This window comes from Mesoplodon densirostris, chromosome 8 (genome assembly GCF_025265405.1).
Source record: "Mesoplodon densirostris isolate mMesDen1 chromosome 8, mMesDen1 primary haplotype, whole genome shotgun sequence".
NCBI lineage: Eukaryota > Metazoa > Chordata > Mammalia > Artiodactyla > Ziphiidae > Mesoplodon > Mesoplodon densirostris.
The window spans coordinates 86,040,372-86,060,482 of NC_082668.1; the positions used below are offsets into that span (position 1 = coordinate 86,040,372).

Sequence of the window (20,111 nt, forward strand, 5' to 3'; positions counted from 1 at the left end):
CATTTTCTTTATCTATAAATTTTAGAAAATAATAGAACCTACCTCATGAGGATGTTAGAGAAGTAAATGAGATGATGCTTTTATAGCATTTAGCATAACTCCAACACATAATGCTTCAGGAAATGTTCATTAACATTATGTATCTCATAATAAATACCTATTGTTTATCAGAATAATTGCAGGAGTAGGAGTGGGGACAATATTTTCCTTTGCTGTTTGCATAAGCATATGCTTCTGTGTAGGCATTTTGTAGCTTTGCTTGAAAGCTTGAAAAAAAGAGGGTGACCATGAAACATGGAAAATACCATGGAATGTTACAGTCTGTTTTCCGAGACCAGATGTTTTAAGTGCCTTCACTGTTCCTAAGATGATGCTATTTTCTTTTCAAAACCTGAAACGATGCTACATTTGTTTTCAGTGACTGCTGGCCCTCGTAAGCCTGCAAGTGGATTTGCAGAAGACAGTGCTGCGCAGAGAGAGGGTGTGTCAGACCTCCAGGAGGTGGTGTCCTTGAAGGAGCGGATGGCGAGGTACCAGGCAGCTGTTTCCAAGGGTGACTGCCGCAGCTTCTCCGCCAACGTAAGCTGCTTCTAGTGCTTCTGCATTAGGCAGGCTGCTTGTTTGCCTTTCACATGCCTCCTTTACATTGCAATATAAGAATACTACTGGACAATGGGATAAAGTAGAAAAAACACAGAAATGGTGTGTATCAAATCCAGAGTATCTGAAATTAAGCTTCAGCTCTGCCACTTATTAGTTATGTGAACTTGAGCTACTGTCTTAACCCTTCTCTGAACTTCAGTTTCCTTAACTGAAAAATGGGAAAAAACCATCTACTGCGGAGGGTCTCCATGAAGAGTAAAAGAGATAATTTACGTGTAAGCCATAAGGCACTGTATAAATGTGTTGCTACTGCCATAATTATCATTTAACCTATAGCTATTCTCCTTGGGAATGTTGGGAATTAATTTCAGATCTTAATAATGTGGGTCTGCATGCTGCCCTCCTTGGTCTCATGTATAGTTCATATAAATTCACTGGCAGTATAATTTCTTTTGCTTTTATCGTTTCTCTGTATGCCCTAAATCCATTAGAAGTAGCTTAATCAACATAGAAATGAGGGAGATTAGCAATGTAGAGACTCTGCTAAACCAATTATGATTACAGAAAACAGCAGGATTCAGTAAGACCACCAGTTTTTAGAGCGAATGCATAATAAAGTCATATTCAAAAGAATTTGTTGGGTTCCATATTCTGTGGCCTTCAATCCACAGGATTTGATGTCAGTTTATCAGTAGCAGCTTTATAGCTTAATGGAATATAAGGATATTCTTTTATAATTATAATCTCCAAGTTAGCAAAGTTGTTCATTTAACCAAAAGAGAAAGAGAGAGAGAGAATAGCCAAGAAGCCTGGTATTCTAAAATAGCTACTCTGAACATTTTTCTTTACAAATCATTCAGAGACAAGAATGACTGTGCCAAACTCATTAACAATGTTGCAATTCTAGATGACATTTAAGTTTTTACATAGTTATTGAAATACGTTTCAGGCGCACCATAGATTTTGAATGAATGTACAGAAATGACATAAGTAACGTCATCACTTCCAAAACAAATAGTATCCCTCCAGCGCCTCCTGCCAGTCTTCTTACATAGCACCCCCTGCTGGATCATTAAGGAACTTTACTACAAATTAGTATTCTAAATTGGAAGCATGATTCTTGGTGAAACAAGCTGACTTTGAAAATACCTAGTTGAAGACTGGTTGTTTAGTAAGCAATCTTTTATCTAGGAAGACTTTTATCTTGCTAAACACTAGGAGAATATACCATAAAACAAATCTGTATAAGGCATGATTCTTATTTATAGCGTACTAAAAAGAGAATATTTAAATTGGGCATATAAGGAAACTAAATTATCTCACTATTTAATATAAAAATTTCAAATTTTAATGCTATTCGGAAGAAATTCTACATATAAGGAATTTAATAATCCTTCTCTTTCCTGCCCATTTACAGACACAAATTGAGGGGCAGTGATTTATGGTAGATCATGTAATTAGACAGGGACAAAGCCAGACTAGATTCCAGTCTCTTGACTCTAGTACTCTTTTAACTATATTCAACTGCCTCCTCTTATATAAGAAAGCATCTTTGGTCCAAAAAAAGTGCCCTACTGTTTGGTTTGGCCCTAAGCTAATATTTTGAGAAAAATGAGCACACATATTGTCTCAGAGAAATCCTGATAAATATCTAAAGTAAAGCAGAATAACTGCCTTATTTGGTCAGTTGCATCAAATGTTTGTTCAATCAAAAAATCATGGAAACTGCTTATAACCAAATTTCTATCTATACAAATAAACCAAATATTTTATGTGCAAAATTTGGAAGTCACTGATTTGGCCCCAAAATGAATCCATTATATTTCAGTCACATTGAAGTAGTTACTCTTTGTCCTAGATCAGTTTCTCTTTGTCCTAGATCAGTTTGTTCTTTGTCCTAGACTCAGGCAGATGGCATTTTGTTGAACCTAAACGAAAGGCCTGCCTGTGAAAAGGCATCGGTCCTCAGAAGCCCCCTAGAGGAGAAAGGAGAAATAACATTTGTTAGGCAACGAAATAACAGGTTCTGTACTGTGCAGTTTTATTTCCTTTATCTTTTTTAACACTTGCAAGAAATCTGTGAGAAATATATTGCTATTCCCAGTTCATAGGAAAGAAAACTGAGGTTCAGGAACTCTAGCCCAAGGTTTTAAGTGTCACAACTGGGATTAGAATTACTGTCTGTCCAACTCCCCAGATTGTTATTTCTATTATGCCCTACAAACCAAGATCAGTTCTTTGTAAAGGAAATTGCTGATTCTGTATGGAATATACTGACCTAGGCTTCAGTGTTATGTATTTAAATTAACTTATTATTAAAATAACATTAGGTAGGTTCTGTATTAAGTATTTAAATTAATTCGTTAATAGAATAATTATCGGCATATCCATTAAATTCCAAATCTTGTTTCTGTGTCCAAGAATAAGAAACATATGGGCTTCCCTGGTGGCGCAGTGGTTGAGAGTCCGCCTGCCAATGCAGGGGACACGGGTTCATGCCCCGGTCCAGAAAGATCCCACATGCCACGGAGCAGCTGGGCCCATGAGCCATGGCTGCTAAGCCTGCGCGTCCGGAGCCTGTGCTCCGCAACGGGAGAGGCCACAACAGTGAGAGGCCCGCGTACCACAAAAAGAAAAAAAAAAAAAAAAGGAATAAGAAACATAGAATAAGGATAAACATTTTTAAAAAGGTTCAACACAAAGCAATCTAAGTTATCTGGTCATTTACAATTACATGGATTAGTTGGGATGTTAGTCCATGGTGGTAAACAAGGCAAAGTGATCTCAGTCTGAGCAAAGAAACATCACTCCAGCTCATGGCCATAGGATTCTCCTTGAGTAAGTACTTCCATCTTACATATGTAAACTTTCCAAGCTGAGCTGAACAAGATGACCTCATCACCACCACTAACTAAACTATAGCTCAAAGGACTTTCTCCCTTAGGCCGGAGAGCAGCATCAGGAGGGTTGCAGTCATGGTTGTACTACTAGTAAAAATAATCAACTGTATGCATTTTTGCCTGTGTAACATGATCTGATTCCAAAGCACAGTGCTAAAGAAAATGAAAGGATATATCTGTTTTTTAATTCATTTAGTAGATAAGAGGCAACCTGTTCAGTATAGGAACTGATATTTTTGTGTAAACGCACACACTAGTAAAGTAGCCACTCGTTAGCATAATTAATGAGGCTTACCAGATTAATTTGCACATCATTTGGACACTGTTTATAGTTGTTGGAAAAAGTAAGTTTCTTCTTAACAAAATTTGCCTTAATTTCTGTAATTTAATATTTATGTATTATCTGCATATGATCAATTGAAGAAGGCCATTTATGTAAATTAAATGGCAGAGGGGGTAAAAGAAATATTGTAGCCTTAATTCACCCTTCCCTTTCTTTATCTTAAATTTCAAAAGAGATGCCATAATTTCTAATGACTTTAACATGTATCAAGTGACAATAATTGACCAGGATTTACATGTGAAGTTTGTTGCAGAATTTGATAGAATGTATCCTTTCTTTCCATAGAGTCAATGTGCATATTCTTAAATATTTGGCAGTCCCTGTAACTAGGGAAAGGTTGAACTTGATAAAGCAACCACTTGAGTATTTGCTAGTAATTCAGATAATCCTGAATATTAATTTCACCTCCAGTATTTATGAGTTTGGAAAACCCCAATTTAGTAGCTGTATTTTTAGTATTTGTTTGAGGAACTACATATTTGGGTAAAGATTTCAGGATCTCAAGAGTCCACAGTCCAAGGTATGGGAACCTCAGCTCACAGGCATTCAGTTACTCTCAGGTCTCAAGGCTTCCAGAATTATGTCAGGACTAGGCCAGACCTCAGGAGACCTCCTGTGCATGAAGTGTCACTGAGTCTCCTCCCAGTTTCAGGTGGACCTGGATGTATCTTAGAGGAAAGTGGGCTGGCCTGGGGCCTGTTTGCTTGACAGTTGTCATCCCATCTGGGCTTGAGTGCCCACTAGGCTGGGGAATGTGCTGAATCATCAAAACCAAAGCCTTCGAATTACTGCACTTCCCACAGGGGCATAATATCTGACAAGACTCCTCAAAGTTATTCAGGTTGTTCTAAATGACACCTACTGGAATAGGCTTTCTCATTAGTAAAATGCCAATGATAGACCTGAATCCTTCTGAACTTAGACATCCCCACCATAAATGACCATATCTCACAGAACATGGAGAAGCATCAAGTGACAAAATATATGTAAATACATAGAAAATCACTTAGCACTATGTATTAAGTAGTTGTTATTTTTACTAATATTAATATTTTTGTATATTAACAAAAATATGCTCCCCAAAATAGCTTGAAAGCTATTTTGTTCATCCTTAATGATTTAAATACATTTTGGAATTAGTCAAATGTTTTTTAATATTCTTAATAATGTGTTAACTATATAGACATTTGGAATTTTAATGACAACTTCATTGTTGATTAAAATTGAATCCATTATTCTAATTTCTGCTAGTCTGTGTATTATGAGAGAAATCCATTCTAACAGATCTAATCTCTAGACATCAAAATCTATCTGAGATAAGGAAAATTAACTCAATATTTTAAAGAGCCTTCTGACTTTATATCAAAAGACTAATACAGGAAAAAACAACATAGAGAAATTATTTTTATTAAGGTTTTCTGTAATAAGATCCTCCTGAAATAATTGTGTATGTTAATATCTTTTTAATATACCACTCAATAATTATCAACCATTTTTTAAAAAATAGCTTGAGAATCCCATCCTGAGAAGATGTCAAGCTGAAATTTCCTTTTTCTTTCCTTTTTCTTGTCTTAGATGCTGGAAGAATCAGAAATGTGCACAGTGCCTGGTGGTTTGGCCAGAGTGAAGAAACAATTTGAGAAGGACAAAATTGCTTCTTCCCGTAATACTTTTACTCAGCACCAATACCAGCACCAGGACAGATCTGAGCAGGTAGGACTACTGTTGGTAAAGGATAAATCATGTCTGGTTGAAATGCTTTCATTTCAGTGCTAATATAAAACACACATCCCTGCCCTCTTTGATGGTATATTTATTTTCATTACTCGTTAACAAGAATTATAATTTTAAAATGTTTTAGAAAATCACTTTTAAAGCATATCAATGTATTGATTTATTTACTTGGAGCATTTTGCCATGTTTCTAGGGAATCATACTGGAATATTTTTTCTCTTGGCTTCTAATGTCTCAAGCAAAAATGAAAATTAAATAGCCTAGATTAGTCAACAGGTAAATAGAAATGTTGAGAACAAAATTTACATTGAGCCTCTGCCTTTAGGTTATAATTCATGGTAAACTATCTGTTATTTGTTTGCATAGATTAAATCTGAAGCATTATTCAGCTGCTTATTGTGATGACTTTTCTGCTTTCTTTAAAAAATCACCAAAAATTGAGTAGTGGAAACCAGATGTTATATAAAACTGCATAATACAACTTCTAAATGCTATCTTATATAAAAGATTCTTTCCCATTTCATTACTCCCTTGTCATATATTACCGAATATTGTCATGGGTTATGATTTTTGAATGTGAAAATCTAAGTAATAAAACTCATTAGAGTGAGCCTGGCACTCTGGAAAATAGTAATTGCATTGTAAACAGCTGGGCTTAGGCCCAGGTTTTCCAGGAGGAAGAAAGTAACTGGGGTATTTCTGAAATGTTGTAGTCAGAGATAAACGTGGGGTTTGTTTTTGGTTTTGTTTGTTTGTTTGTTTGCTTGTTTTTTCAGAAAACTCCCTAGGGTATTTAGAGTTGTCTAAGTTGTGACTATTAAGGCAGTTGGGTTTGTAAGGTGGCATCAGGGGCAGTATACCAGATAGATTGATTAAAAGTCTGGTATGTGGAATAGTATTTGTTTTCTTTTTCTGGCTTTGTTTGAAAAGTAAACAAGAAAAAATGTGCAATGTAAGTTGCTCACAATAAATTTACAGTAAGATTTCTTTTAATTTTGCCTAAAGGAAATGTAATGTAAATAAATTAAGATTGGATATACTTGTGACCTAATGTATAGCTCTTGAAACATAGGATTCTAAGTGAATCAAGTATATGTGTTTACTTGAAACTGATCAACCACATACTATATAGTCATCATTAATAATTTAAATAAATCCTACATAGAAGATAGGTAAAGTATTTCCATATCCTTTATTTTGCAGGGAAGCAGTGTGATAGAGTGTAAGAGCTATGGGACTTGTAGATCTGAGTTCACACACCACCTTTGACATTTATCAGTGGAGTGCCATAAGACCCAGGGCCATCTTCATTGTGGGCAGTTAAACAGGGCTCCATACTTAGAGGGGCCCTGCACTTAGTTTCATGCTCTGCTGTCATCTTGAAATTCTTAATGATTTTTGAATAATGGACCCTACATTTTCATTTTGCACTGTGTGTGGCAAATTATGTAGCCAGTGCTACATAGTCCAAATTCATAAGCCCCTCAAAGTCTCAGTTTCTGTTGAGTTATGATGGAGAAACTGATGAGTGTTTTGTCTATCTCATGAGGTGATTGTGGTAGTCAAAGATGACAAAGAGCAGTTTCCATGAAAGCATTTCATCATCTGTGGAACTTGGTGTCAATTAGGATGCTTTATATTGCAAAAGACCAAAAACTCAACCACAAGAGTCTTAAACCAAAAGGAACATTACAGATTCATAAAAATGCAGTCTTGTGGAAGGGAGGTTTGATGTAAGTTCCAGGGGTGTACTAGAGCAACTGGCTTATACCAACTCTTTGATTATTAACTTTTCAGGAATTTTGCAAACCAGATAATATCGTGTTAATAGCTTGAAATCAGCCATGTTGAGAATATTTATACCAAGGGAATTGGCAAATGCAAAAAATCAGGGATGTCCCTTCCCTTCTTCCTTCCTTCCCTCTTTCCTTCTTTTCTTTGAGAACCCATTGTGAAACATATATTACCTTACCACTGATATAATTAAGCACTCACAGTATGTCTCTAGCATAGTAGCTAAGAGCACTGGGATGGAGCATGATCACCTGGGTCCAAATCCCTGCTCTTTCATATATTTATTTATTTATTTTATAAATTTATTTTATGTATTTATTTTTGGTTGCATGGGGTCTTCGTTGCTGCGGGTGGGCTTTCTCTAGTTGCAGCGAGCAGGGGCTACTCTTCGATGCAGTGTGAGGGCTTCTCATTCTCTTGTTGTGGAGCATGGGCTCTAGGCACATGGGCTTCAGTAGTTGTAGCACGTGGGCTCAGTAGTTGTGGCTCACAGGCTCTAGAGCGCAGGCTCAGCAGTTGTGGCACATGGGCTTAGCTGCTCCCCAGCATGTGGGATCTTCCCAGACCAGGGCTCGAACTCATGTTCCCTGCATTGGCAGGCAGATTCTTAACCACTGTGCCACCAGGGAAGCCCTCCTTCATTTATTAGCTGAATGACATTAGGCAAGTTTCTTAACTTCTCTGTGTCTCAATTTCCTCAATTATAAAATCAAGATTATAATAGTACCCACCTTATAGGTTTGTTAAGAGGATTAAGTAAGCTGTTTTTGTAAAGTGCTTAAGACTGTGCCTGGCCCTTTATAAGCACTTCACAAGTGTTTGTTTAAAAAACTGAGTATCCCCTTGATCATATTTCTTCTTTTTTACCTCTCAGCCTCACTTCCTCTGAGCTGCCCCATTCTCTCCCAGGTTTTCCCCACAAAGGAGTACAAATGATGCAGAGAAAGAGTGAGAATCCTTTTCCCAGAAGCCCCAGGGAAAAAAACCTAACAGCATCTAATTGGCTCTAAGTGGAATACACATGCTCCCCCTAGAACTAGATTGCTGTAGCTAGAAGATGCTGATTGGCTGAGACCTCTGTACTTGTTTACCTACGTGGAAGATCTCAGCATACCCTTATGAACAAAGAATAAATGAATGCTGGGTAAAAACAAAAACAACCAAACCAGCAAATATATATATATATATATATATATAGCCACTATAAGCTCCTTGCAAATATAGTTTATTATTATAAGCTGTAGTTCCTTCTCTGTGACCATGACATACTAAAGTGTGTGAGAGTAATAAAAAAAAACATGTGCAAAAAATCTGAATATCTGCATGACTCTGGGCCTGTAGTGACCTCTCTGAACTTCAGTTTCATTATCTACGTTTAGATACACTAATAATACCCCATAATTCCATGAGGAATAACTAAATCTAAGTCACAGTGCAATGCAATGTAAATAAAATATAAAGGGAATATATAGAAGGGTAAACTAGTAAATACCATTTATTGAACTGTATGCAAAAGTCTGTAGGAAAATGAAAGAAAAAAGTCATCTGTATCTTAGAAAATCAAATGACTAACTTATAATCCTTAATGGAAATTTGAGATACATATCAGATTTGGTTATAGAGAGGAAAACATAGAAAAATCATGTCTTAGATATTCACTTAAACTTTTAAAGCTATCTGAATGCATTCTAAAAATCACTTCTTTTATCAGCAGGGATTGGAACAAAACATTTACTGGTAGACAGACAGTTAATTCTGACTTACCCAAGTTATTGTCGGCTCTGAGGGTGTTTTCAGTCTCTTTATTGAAAGTACTTGAGATTTAGCTCTCTGCTAAGTCTGCCACTGGTCAGAAAAATATTTATTTTGCTGACATATAAAAATTAATATTAGCTTGGAAATCAAGTTTAATTAGAGTTAAAAGAAAGAACATTTGTTTTGGATTCTGACAATATTTAATATCACAATTAGTAATATTTCATAAGGTGTAATAATTCAGTCCAATCTGCCTCTTTCCTTCCTAATGTATTGAAGTGAGCTATTTCAGGGTAATTAGCTATTTGGAAACAGTTTGTCTGGGAGATCAGCAATGGGACTAAACAAGTTTTGAAAATTTAGCTATCTCTGAGGTTAAAGGTCCCTCTTTTTTGATTGATTATTTCATACCTATTGAAAAAGAGGTTCTGAAATAGGGGGGAAAAAAGGAGGTACAAGATATAGGAACATTCATTTATGCCAGACATTTTAAACTTGGAATGATGTCCTATTTATGTGTTCTAGACTTATGCTTTATGGTTCTGCCTGTTTAACAGTTACCAGCATCACTGCTAGCCTGTGGAGTATCCTTATGTAAATTAGAAAAAGGAGCTACTCTCAACAGTCAGGGCCCCTGGGTGAAGGATGTTTGGGGTGAGGGTTCAGCTTCTTAGAAGAATGTGTTAGAGAAAACTATATTAGGTGGCTCTGGTAGTTAGTACTACCCCCCTTTTTTTTTTTTTTTTTTTTTTGCGGTACTTGGGCCTCTCACTGCCGCGGCCTCTCCTGTTGCGGAGCACAGGCTCTGGATGCACAGGCTCAGCGTCCATGGCTCACGGGCCTAGCTGCTCTGCGGCATGTGGGATCCTCCTGGACCAGGGCACGAACCCGTGTCCCCTGCATCGGCAGGCAGACTCCCAACCACTGCGCCACCAGGGAAGCCCAGTACTACCCATTTTTAATATCACCCATTTAGATTCTGTTTTTCAAAACAGCCATTACTGATTCCTGTAGATATGAATGAAATCCAACCCTCCTTAAGGGCTTATGAGCCATTCAGCATGTGTCCTGTTGATATTTAGGTTAGAAATATCACATTAGCATTGTTTCTGACTTTGTCTTAGGATTTATTTCTCAGAATTCTATGCCAGTGAAAATCAGTAGGTTCTTAATGCTAGAATGGAAAGGACCATTTAAGAGGGATATTTTTAATCCACTCAGTACAGCAGGCTCAATTTGGGGAAAAAAAAAAAAAAACCCATCCCCTCATCCTTAAAAGGGTGTCTTGAAGTATGCTGGAGCAGATGTTGTTGGTATGAAATGGCCATTGTCTCTTTTCAGAGTTGATTTTCACTCACCCTTTCCATGGTTTCTGGGTTGTTGTTTTTTTTAAAGATTTTCTTCCTCTCTTCTTTTTTAACAGCTTTATTGAGATAATTTGCATACCATAGAACACACCCATTTTAAATGTACAATTCAATGTCTGTTTAATATATTCACAAAGTTGTACAGTGTCACCACAGTCTAATTTTAGAATATTTCCATTCCTCCAAAAAACAAACCTTGGACCCATTAGCAGTCTTAAGACGTTCCTTCTTTGTGCCATAGTCTCACATTCAGGGTTTGATTTTCATTCTCTCATGCTTATTTCCTCTTCATTTTCTTTCTCTTTTATTTACACAGTACTGAGTAGCTCCTTGCATATTAATTGTGAAGTCCTAGAAGCCTCTTCTTTTCTGGATTTTTTGTTTGTTTGTTTGTTTTTTCATTTTAAGTCGCTTAAGTAGGGAAGAGCAGATGGGGCTCGAAAAGTCTGGTAAGTAATCAGTGCGATACAGCGCTTACGTAATTGCTTTCATGTGAAAATGGCTGCACTGAATCTATGTCAAGAGTCTAAAGTATTCCTGACCTTCACTCCCTGCCGCCAAGTCTGATGGGGACCAGTAGGGAGCTGCAAGACAGTATGTATGTTTCCGCATACATCTGCTGTTGCAAAAATCCTCATGTAAACATTAGCACTCTGTAGGATTATGTGGATTTGGAACAACCTCTGGACAATTTTAGGCTGATAGAAAATATTTTTGACAGGTTGTGACAGATATAATCTGACATTTGTGTGTTTTAGACTCTTTAAAGGTGACCCATAATTATTTTCTAGCAAACTAAACATATTTTTATCAGCTAAATGTCCACATTGCAAAGCATTTCTCACGTAAATGTTTTAAACCTACCTTTAGCTTTCTGCCACATGCACAATTTTTCAAGGGCCTAGATTGCTATTAACAACCCCAATCTAACCTAGATCTCTATCAGCACACAAAGTTGTGACCAAAAGTGTGTCTTGAAAAGTTTTTTAGTTGTGTGCACGGTTTTAAAATGACTATTATAACTAAAGTAACCCCACTCAAAATGAGGCAGTTTACACTAATGGTTAGGCTTATTGGCTCCACAGTCATACAGCCCAGGTTAGAATTCCCTGATTTAACCACATAACCTATTCTGTGAAATGAGGATGAAGTAACAGGTGTGTTAAGAATAAAATGAGACAGTTCATGTAAAATTCTTACTAGAATGCCTAGCAGATATTAAATGTTCAGTAAACACCAGCTATAATCATTAGTAGTGTTGCCACTAAAGCATAATCCAGTGGTAATTATTCTCAAAGTAGAATGCGATTCATAAACATTTTATGTATAGGTAAGATGACAAAGAAGGATGGCATTGTTCTGTGCCTCACACCTTAACTGTTTTTTCAGTTTTTTAGCCTGGGGAGACAGAATCATTTCCTAGAAGCTCATTAGGTAATTCAAGATTAGTTTAAAATTAACATCCCTGTACATGCTTTGCAACTGGCGACCTCCTGCTACCCAGTCTCCATCTGTCTCCTCTCTTCCTACCCGTGTCCACCTTCCTATAGCTCTGTAGGTCTTGGTGGAATCCCACACTTTTTCCTACAGAAGGTGAATGGAAAAGAATTATATTTGGTAAAAAAATTTCCTTGCTCAAGATGCGAAGCCAATTAACTGCCTTTAGTACTGCTTTTCCCAACTATGAGGAAAACAAAAGCAAAAACACAAACTAAACTCTGTGAAAATGTGTATTTCTCAGGATGAAGGCCTTTTTCTACCAGCCCCAACAAACCACTAATTCTTCTCCTGCTTCCATAAAGCCCATATGTGCCTGGTTTGTCTAGAAATGGGGCTTCCAGTACTTATGGAGCACCTATTACGTGCTTCTACCCCAGGCCTCCCTGGGTTGGGGTACAGTAATGTAGTAGGAGTGGGTTTCAATAAGTCCTCTGTCTGCTGGTTTCTACATCACTCTGGACCTGAAGCAAGACCTCTTCAGAGCTCCTGACATGTCTTCTCCTACCTTTTCTCTGACTGGATAAGGATTTAGAAATGACATGAAATCTCAGTGGGAGCTCTTGTCATCTAACTCTCCTAGGCTCTCAGTAAGGTGGTCCTCAACTCTGGTCATGCACTGGAACTCCTCGGGCAGCTCAGGTAATTCTGGTTTAATTGTCCTGGCATGTGGTCAGGGATCAGGGAATTTTATAGTCCTCCAGAGGATTCTAATGTGCAGCAATGAGCATGGCAGTTCAAACTTGAGCCAGGATTTGTTATCCCAGAGATGACCACTCCCCTCTTAGTTTCTCATCTGAGGCTTCTCCACTGCCCACCTCATTCTTCACTCTGATACCAAGGCCCTTCTATTTCTATTGAGATTTTTCTTGAGGTGCCTACTGCAAAGAATAGAACAGGGGGGCTTCCCTGGTGGCGCAGTGGTTGAGAGTCCGCCTGCCGATGCAGGGGACACGGGTTCGTGCCTCAGTTGGGGAGGATCCCACATGCCGCGCGGAGCGGCTGGGCCCGTGAGCCATGGCCGCTGAGCCTGCGCATCCGGAGCCTGTGCTCTGCAACGGGAGAGGCCACAACAGTGAGAGGCCCGCGTACTACAAAAAAAAAAAAAAAAAAAAAAAGAATAGAACAGGGGCTGCTGAGAGTAGAGAAATCAAGGGCTTAAAAAAATCATGGTGAATATAATAAATGCCAATCAGCCAAACGACCAATTTATTGGTACCTCCAAGCCCAGTTAACTCCCGTGTTAATTGCAGACTGTATTAAAATAGTGAGGATTTTTTTTGCATATATACAAAGATATATTCAAATATTTTTTAAAAACTAGATAATAGAGTGATATAAGTGAACTAAAGAAATACATATCAAAGCATTTTAAATAAACCAATTAAAATAAAAATAAACTAAAAATAATGAATTTATTAGCTTAAGCTACACTGATATGCCAATAATTAATTAAAACTGAGATTTAGGGCCTCCCTGGTGGCGCAGTGGTTAAGAGTCCGCCTGCCGATGCAGGGGATACGGGTTCGTGCCCCGGTCTGGGAGGATCCCATATGCCGCGGAGCGGCTGGGCCCATGAGCCATGGCCGCTGGGCCTGCGCATCCGGAGCCTGTGCTCCGCAACGGGAGAGGCCACAACAGTGAGAGGCCCACATACCGCAAAAAAGAAAAAAACAAAAACAAAAAAAAAAAACTGAGATTTAACTCATTAATATTGCCATCTTTCATTAAATACTTTAATTTCATAGAATTATACAATCTGGATACCTAATGTCTCTTGAGTTTGTCCCTTTGATATTTCTATAAAAATAATATTAATTTCTGAAAGACATAAGACGATTATAAAGTGATAAACCTTATTAAATCATATAGTAACATGCTCATAGACATTTGGTTCCTTACACAGCTAAACTAATATGTGGACTCCCCCTGGGTTACAAGGTGTGCCCATAAAGCACTATAAGACTATCTTATGTGATCTACTGGCATTAATCACATTACTTTAGAGCCACACAATATAACTCTCAACTTCTGCTGTCCCCAAATGAAGTTGATGGTAATTGCTAACTGTCTACTGAGGTGTGACCATAAAGTCTCAGTCATGGTTCCTTTGCAACTTCCAATTTCAGCTTCTATTGCAGAATCTGTTGGTAGATGCTAGTGCACAGAGGGATTCACACCTCCCTCCCCTGAGACAGCACTGCAGGCCATTCCAGTGCAGCATTATAAAGGGAAACACATTCCAACCCCACACTGTGAAGACACCCGCAAAGCATTTGCCTGGGTCTTGTGTGGAAACTCTATCTTCTTGATGAAAAAGTATAGTCCATCCAATGTGTGCATTCTGCCTGGGTTCCTTTACTGTGCTGAAAATGAGCAAACAAACGAGTCTGCCTGGTGGCTTGGAGGGGTTTAGAAACATTACCAGAGGAAGGGGGGCCCCCAGCACAGTTTCTCAGACAGTCAGGGCCTCAGTGAATGGTACAAACACTCATAAGTAAAACTGAGTTGTAAGATTCAATGCTTTCAAAAAACCTTGAATTTGTTGCTTTTCTATGATTCATCTTATTCTCCAAAATAAAATTTGTAGTAGTAACATTTATCCCAATTATTGGAGTATTACTATCAAAGTTTCTCTTTCTCTTAATGGTACTGTGAGTTTTCTGTTTCTGAAACCTATTTGTTCTTATAGAATCCATTTTCAGTTTCATTTACAGAAGACAAGTATACATACAGATATACCCTTCATTCCTTTAAAGTGAAAGGAATTGGGATTGCTTTAGGAGAAAAGGAGTGGTATTGTTCTTATCACAGGGCCTATGGTTATTGAGAGTGTCACCTAGACCCTTTCCTCAAAGACACAAAGTGAGAGCATAGAGTTTCATGTTCTTAGAGGTTCAGCAGGTGATCTGAAAAGGTTTTTGATGTTGATAAAGATGTAAAACACAGATGTTTTGACATAATCAAATTTTATGTCTTCTTTTATGGGAGGGAGTGGATATTTAGGGAAAGTTGGAATAGAAAAAAAAAATACATTTGTATAGCCCCTTCTTCAATCTGGTCTCCTATTAGTTTAGAATTATAACTGTGCTCTTTGTATAATTACGCTTAATAGAATTCTCAAGTATATAGACAATAACTTATAATATACTAATTAAATTTACTTTCTTTTTAAATTTTATAATAGAATGGCAAGATATAGAATTTTAAGTTCTGAGATTTTGCTAGTTTGTGAGGAGCAAGGAAAATTATAACAACAAAAGAAACCCTTAACATTACACAATCATTTTGTTTGCAGAACTTAGTAAAATCTGCAAAATGTTTTTTCCACATGATTACTTTCATAAAACGGGTGTTTTCTGTAAGCACTTGACATAAGAGGTTATTATTAGCTCTTTCTGCTGCTTCTGGGTCTCATATTTCTCAGAATAAACCTGTCTTCATGGATCTCTGAAAATGATTGGATTGAGTCAAGCTTGTCTATTCTTTTGGTTGTTCGTATATTTATTAGTTTGCATAATTACAAATGAATTGTCATGCTAAAAAAATTGTCATGCTAAAAAAAACTGGAAGAACACAAGGCCTGAGCAAACACAAGAAGAACATAAGGCCTGTCCTTAGCACCATGCCCTTACAGAGATATGTTTAAGAAATTCTTCATTTTTTCCAGCTTCTTTGCAAATCTCAACATCACAGAACCCAGAGTAAGATTACATCTCCTTCTAACATCCTTTTCTTGTCCTTGTTCTTTATCCCTATCTATCCTGAGTGATCTACCCAGCATGGTCCAAGAAACAGCTTTTTAGGAGACTACTTCATTTCTAACCCCATCAGGAGGACAGGGCACATCATATACCAGCCACTAGATGGACACCAATAGGGGGAGCCAAGTGCTCAATTCATCTTCCTTATCCTTGGATAAATACCAGGGTCTTCTAGAGACATCATCCTGCTATGGCATTTGAAATTCCTCCCTTGGATCCTGCAATTCATCATACTGCACAGTGTATAGAACTGTTTGGGGAGGTTTAGGGTGCTTCGATGAAGTCAGTACTTTAGGCTAGGGTTCAGTTTGTGAGCCTTTTATCAGAAGCATTTAGTATCATTATTCTAAAAATATCAACAAATTCTCCCCAATCATATTTTCTGTGTTTTGTTTTTCTTTTAAAGGATCAGAAAAAGTTTTCCTTTTTTTCCTCAGTTCCTTTTCTTTCCTGTCTTTATTTTTTCCAGGACTTTCATTAGTAGAGAGGGGATTATGATAATGAGAAAGTGTACCATCAAGTCTGGGTACAGAAAATAGAGAAAGAAAAGCAATCATTTGTGGGGAGGAGGGAGTGTGAAAAAAAATACTGATGAGAGAATTATAGATACTTACATACAGAGCTACTTTTTCTATATCAGAATCAGATGCAAATATGTTGATTTCCTCCTGTAAAAATAGTGGTGAGACAGACAATATCATGTCACACAAAATACAGGTTAAATTACTTAAATATAATAATCATAGGCTCTGTGTTTGGCACCTATGCTCAGTATTATTTCTCTTCTTATAATTTTGAGATACATGATCAAGTATTTATATTTTACTGTTTCATAGACCACTATACTTGAAATAAGTTTTAAAGACTATCACTCCTTAGCAAAGCCTGTTTGAATCTCATCCACTCTGATGCATCCTTATAGAACGAACTTGATCTTCAGTCATGAGTCTTCAGCAAGTGGGTGGGTGCCCTATCCTTTACAGTACCCTGGAACTGATAAGTGTAACTGGGAGAAAATCCAGTACAGATCAAAGGGTATGTCCTTACATTTCATTTCATCTGATTTGTTTCTATAAATCTATAGGAGTTAAATGGCTCAATTTTTATAAGCTGTAGATGTATATTTTTAGGCAAAATGAAACTATTTAAGCATCTACTTAAAGCAAATCATTCTTTATCCTTTTTTCTAAGAACCTGGTTTCCATTCTGAGATCCTTCTAACCTCTGACATTGATTTTTATATTTCTTGAAACCTTTGCACTTGATGACCAATATTATACTGATAGAAAAGATGGTTCACTGAATCAACAACCCTAAAAGAAATAAAGAAAATTGTGTGGTTACCTGATATACTGGTGAAAAGCATATTAGGGTAAAAGACTCAGTGATTTTTTTTCAAAAAAATTAATATACAATAAAAATTACAGCACATGATTATTAATTTTTAGATTCTTTGAAGGCATTTCAGTGCAGTTCTTCAGCATACTTAGCTAGTTGAGAATAACTCTCCTTTCTTGTCCCTACTTTAAATGCACTTTAGGTACATCACAAGTGCACGTTGAGCACATCACGTATTGCTTTAAGGTGTTAAAAGCATTGACTCAGGGCTTCCCTGGTGGCGCAGTGGTTGGGAGTCCGCCTGCCGGTGCAGGGGACGCGGGTTCGTGCCCCGGCCCGGGAGGATCCCACATGCCGCGGAGCGGCTGGGCCCGTGGGCCATGGCCCCTGAGCCTGCGTGTCCAGAGCCTGTGCTCCGCAATGGGAGAGGCCACAACAGTGAGAGGCCCGCGTACCGCAAAAAAAATAAAATTAAAAAAAAAAAAAAAAAAAAAAAGCATTGACTCAAAACAACTGGTTGACTGAATTCTTGTTAATCTCTATATTCATGGTGTATGTTTGGAATTTTCAAATCTTGCACAGCATTTTCCCTTCAACTCCTTTTACTGGTTAAGTCCATGGGTAATCAACATGTAGAATTTAAAAATGGGAAAATTCTTAAGAAATTAGATGTTAGGGGCTTCCCTGGTGGCACAGTGATTGAGAGTCTGCCTGCCGATGCAGGGGACATGGGTTCATGCCCCGGTCCGGGAGAATCCCACGTGCCGTGGAGAGGCTGGGCCCGTGAGCCATGGCTGCTGAGCCTGCGCGTCAGGAGCCTGTGCTCCACAACGGGAGAGGCCACAACAGTGAGAGGCCCGCGTACCGCAAAAAAAAAGATTTAAAAAAAGAAATTAGATGTTATAAAGTGTGAAGGGCCTTGTATATTTCCTGATAGATAACAGCACTCAATCAGTGGTAGCTCCTTCTATCTATCTCCTTCAATGCTTCCCTACTGTCTACCCCAGCAGATTACAAATGAGAATTCTAAGTGAGACTGAAATTAGCTGTGATTTACTTACCTGATTTCTCACTTGAATTGATGACTAACTCCAGCCCATAACCCAACATTCCTGTCTCTACTTCAATCTCTTTCCATTCCCCATTTTACTAGTAGATACATTCACCAGTGAAATTGCAACTAATTACCCTTTTATTTTTCCTGATTTTTCCTCATTATGAAGAAAACCCAAATGATCAGAGTAATTAATTTGTAGTCATAATTAATAATTATCCTGAAATGCTTTGTTTGCATGGATTATCTCGGAATGCTTACATCAGAGCCAAATCTGTTTTATGGTGCTTTTTCCTTCCTCTTGGATTTTATATAAGGATTTAAAATGTATTCCTCCCAGTGAGCAAGACTGATGACCATAAAGGCTCAGAGGGACAGTGAAAGAAGGAGGCAGGTTTGTATAACAGGAACTCTTCATGATCCTATTAGCAGGCAAATTGTACTGTCTCAGTCTTCCTAAAGGAAGTTGTAATGTCACATGGAACATATATTGCCAAGAAATAAGCCCAAATCAATTTCATCATGGGACATGAGTAGCGTTTTCTACTATGTTATCTGTTGTCAAAAATGAGTGGCAGGGCCTCCCTGGTGGCGCAAGTGGTTGAGAGTCCGCCTGCCGATGCAGGGGATACGGGTTCGTGCCCCGGTCTGGGAGGATCCCATATGCCGCGGAGCGGCTGGGCCCGTGAGCCATGGCCGCTGAGCCTGCGCGTCCGGAGCCTGCGCGTCCGGAGCCTGCGCGTCCGGAGCCTGCGCGTCCGGAGCCTGTGCTCCGCAACGGGGGAGGCCACAACAGTGAGAGGCCCGCATACCGCAAAAAAAAAAAAAAAAAAAAAAAAATGAGTGGCATTCCTTTTCTTGTGTTTTTAACTGGTTTCTGTTTGGTTAATAAGACCTCCGTGTTGGCAAATAATACTTTCTTAGGAGAGGTAATGTGCACTTTTCATTCTTTTGGACATCTGAACCTCCTGTACTTGGGGGCTCCACCACCCCATGAGGCAAAACCAGCCTCCACTAGAAGAAGCTGCAAATACCATACACTCACTCTCCTGGCCCTCCCTGGTATCTAGGACCCAAGCTTGTGAACTAGACTGCACCAATCAGACACCTCCAACTCAGTCTTTGCATAAAGAAGTAATGAAATGGCATGAGAATCAGGGACTATGCAGAATCAGTTCTGGTGATGGCTGGTGGCGGAGATTAGCTACATCAATTTTCAAGAAAGAGCCATTCTAGAAGCAATATCTGTTATATGGTATCGATGGCTTTGGCAATGAGTGTGTCCAATGTCAGCAGCAATGGTGCCTTCTCCAGAAGGTTCTGCAGCATTTTTCAGCACTGTTCCTGGCTACAAAACCTCCAAGTCTTATTCTGTGAGAATAAGTATATTTCTGGAGTCTTATTCCTGGAGATTCTGTGAAATACACTTCTACTATGAAATGTCTCTTTAACAAAGTACCTGTCCTTTTTAAATCAGTTAGACTCTGATGCTTGACACTGGGAGCTGTGACTGATAAAACAATATATAAATTACAAATCTTAACATTCTTATTTTATTGTCTAGGTGAGAGGCACACAACAGGACCTTTTAGGAAAGAGTCAAGTGTGAGAAGAATTGTATAATAGTAGATTAAATCACTGTGAACTGACTCTCCACTGGGTACCAGTTCATGAACAATGAACCAGAGAAAAACTGGATAGGTGATCAGAAGGCCACTCTCTGGCCATGCCTCTATAGAAATGTCCATATCTTATGGGCCAGAATGACTTAGAAGAGTTATAATATGCCTAGGCACCTTTTTGCTTCTCTTTGAAAAATCCCCCAAATCCACTGCTTCTCTGGTTGAAAAAAATGTACATACTGAAATTTGTTTTTTCTTTCGTTTCTGGGCTTAATTCTACAATGAAAAAATTCATGGCAAAATTTATTGACATAACCACAGACAATCTACTTTCCTTCAG

General features: G+C 38.2%; 1 protein-coding gene across 2 annotated transcripts in view; it reads left to right on the top strand.

Moving 5' to 3' along the window:
- Positions 1–20,111, top strand: part of XIRP2 (xin actin binding repeat containing 2) — a 300,619-nt gene that overhangs the window by 246,236 nt on the left and 34,272 nt on the right. For both annotated transcript variants that reach the window (XM_060106699.1, XM_060106698.1), the window contains exons 3-4: positions 419–579; positions 5,422–5,559. In XM_060106699.1, coding sequence (XP_059962682.1) covers positions 419–579; positions 5,422–5,559 — 299 coding nt within the window. The remainder of the gene's footprint in view (positions 1–418; positions 580–5,421; positions 5,560–20,111) is intronic.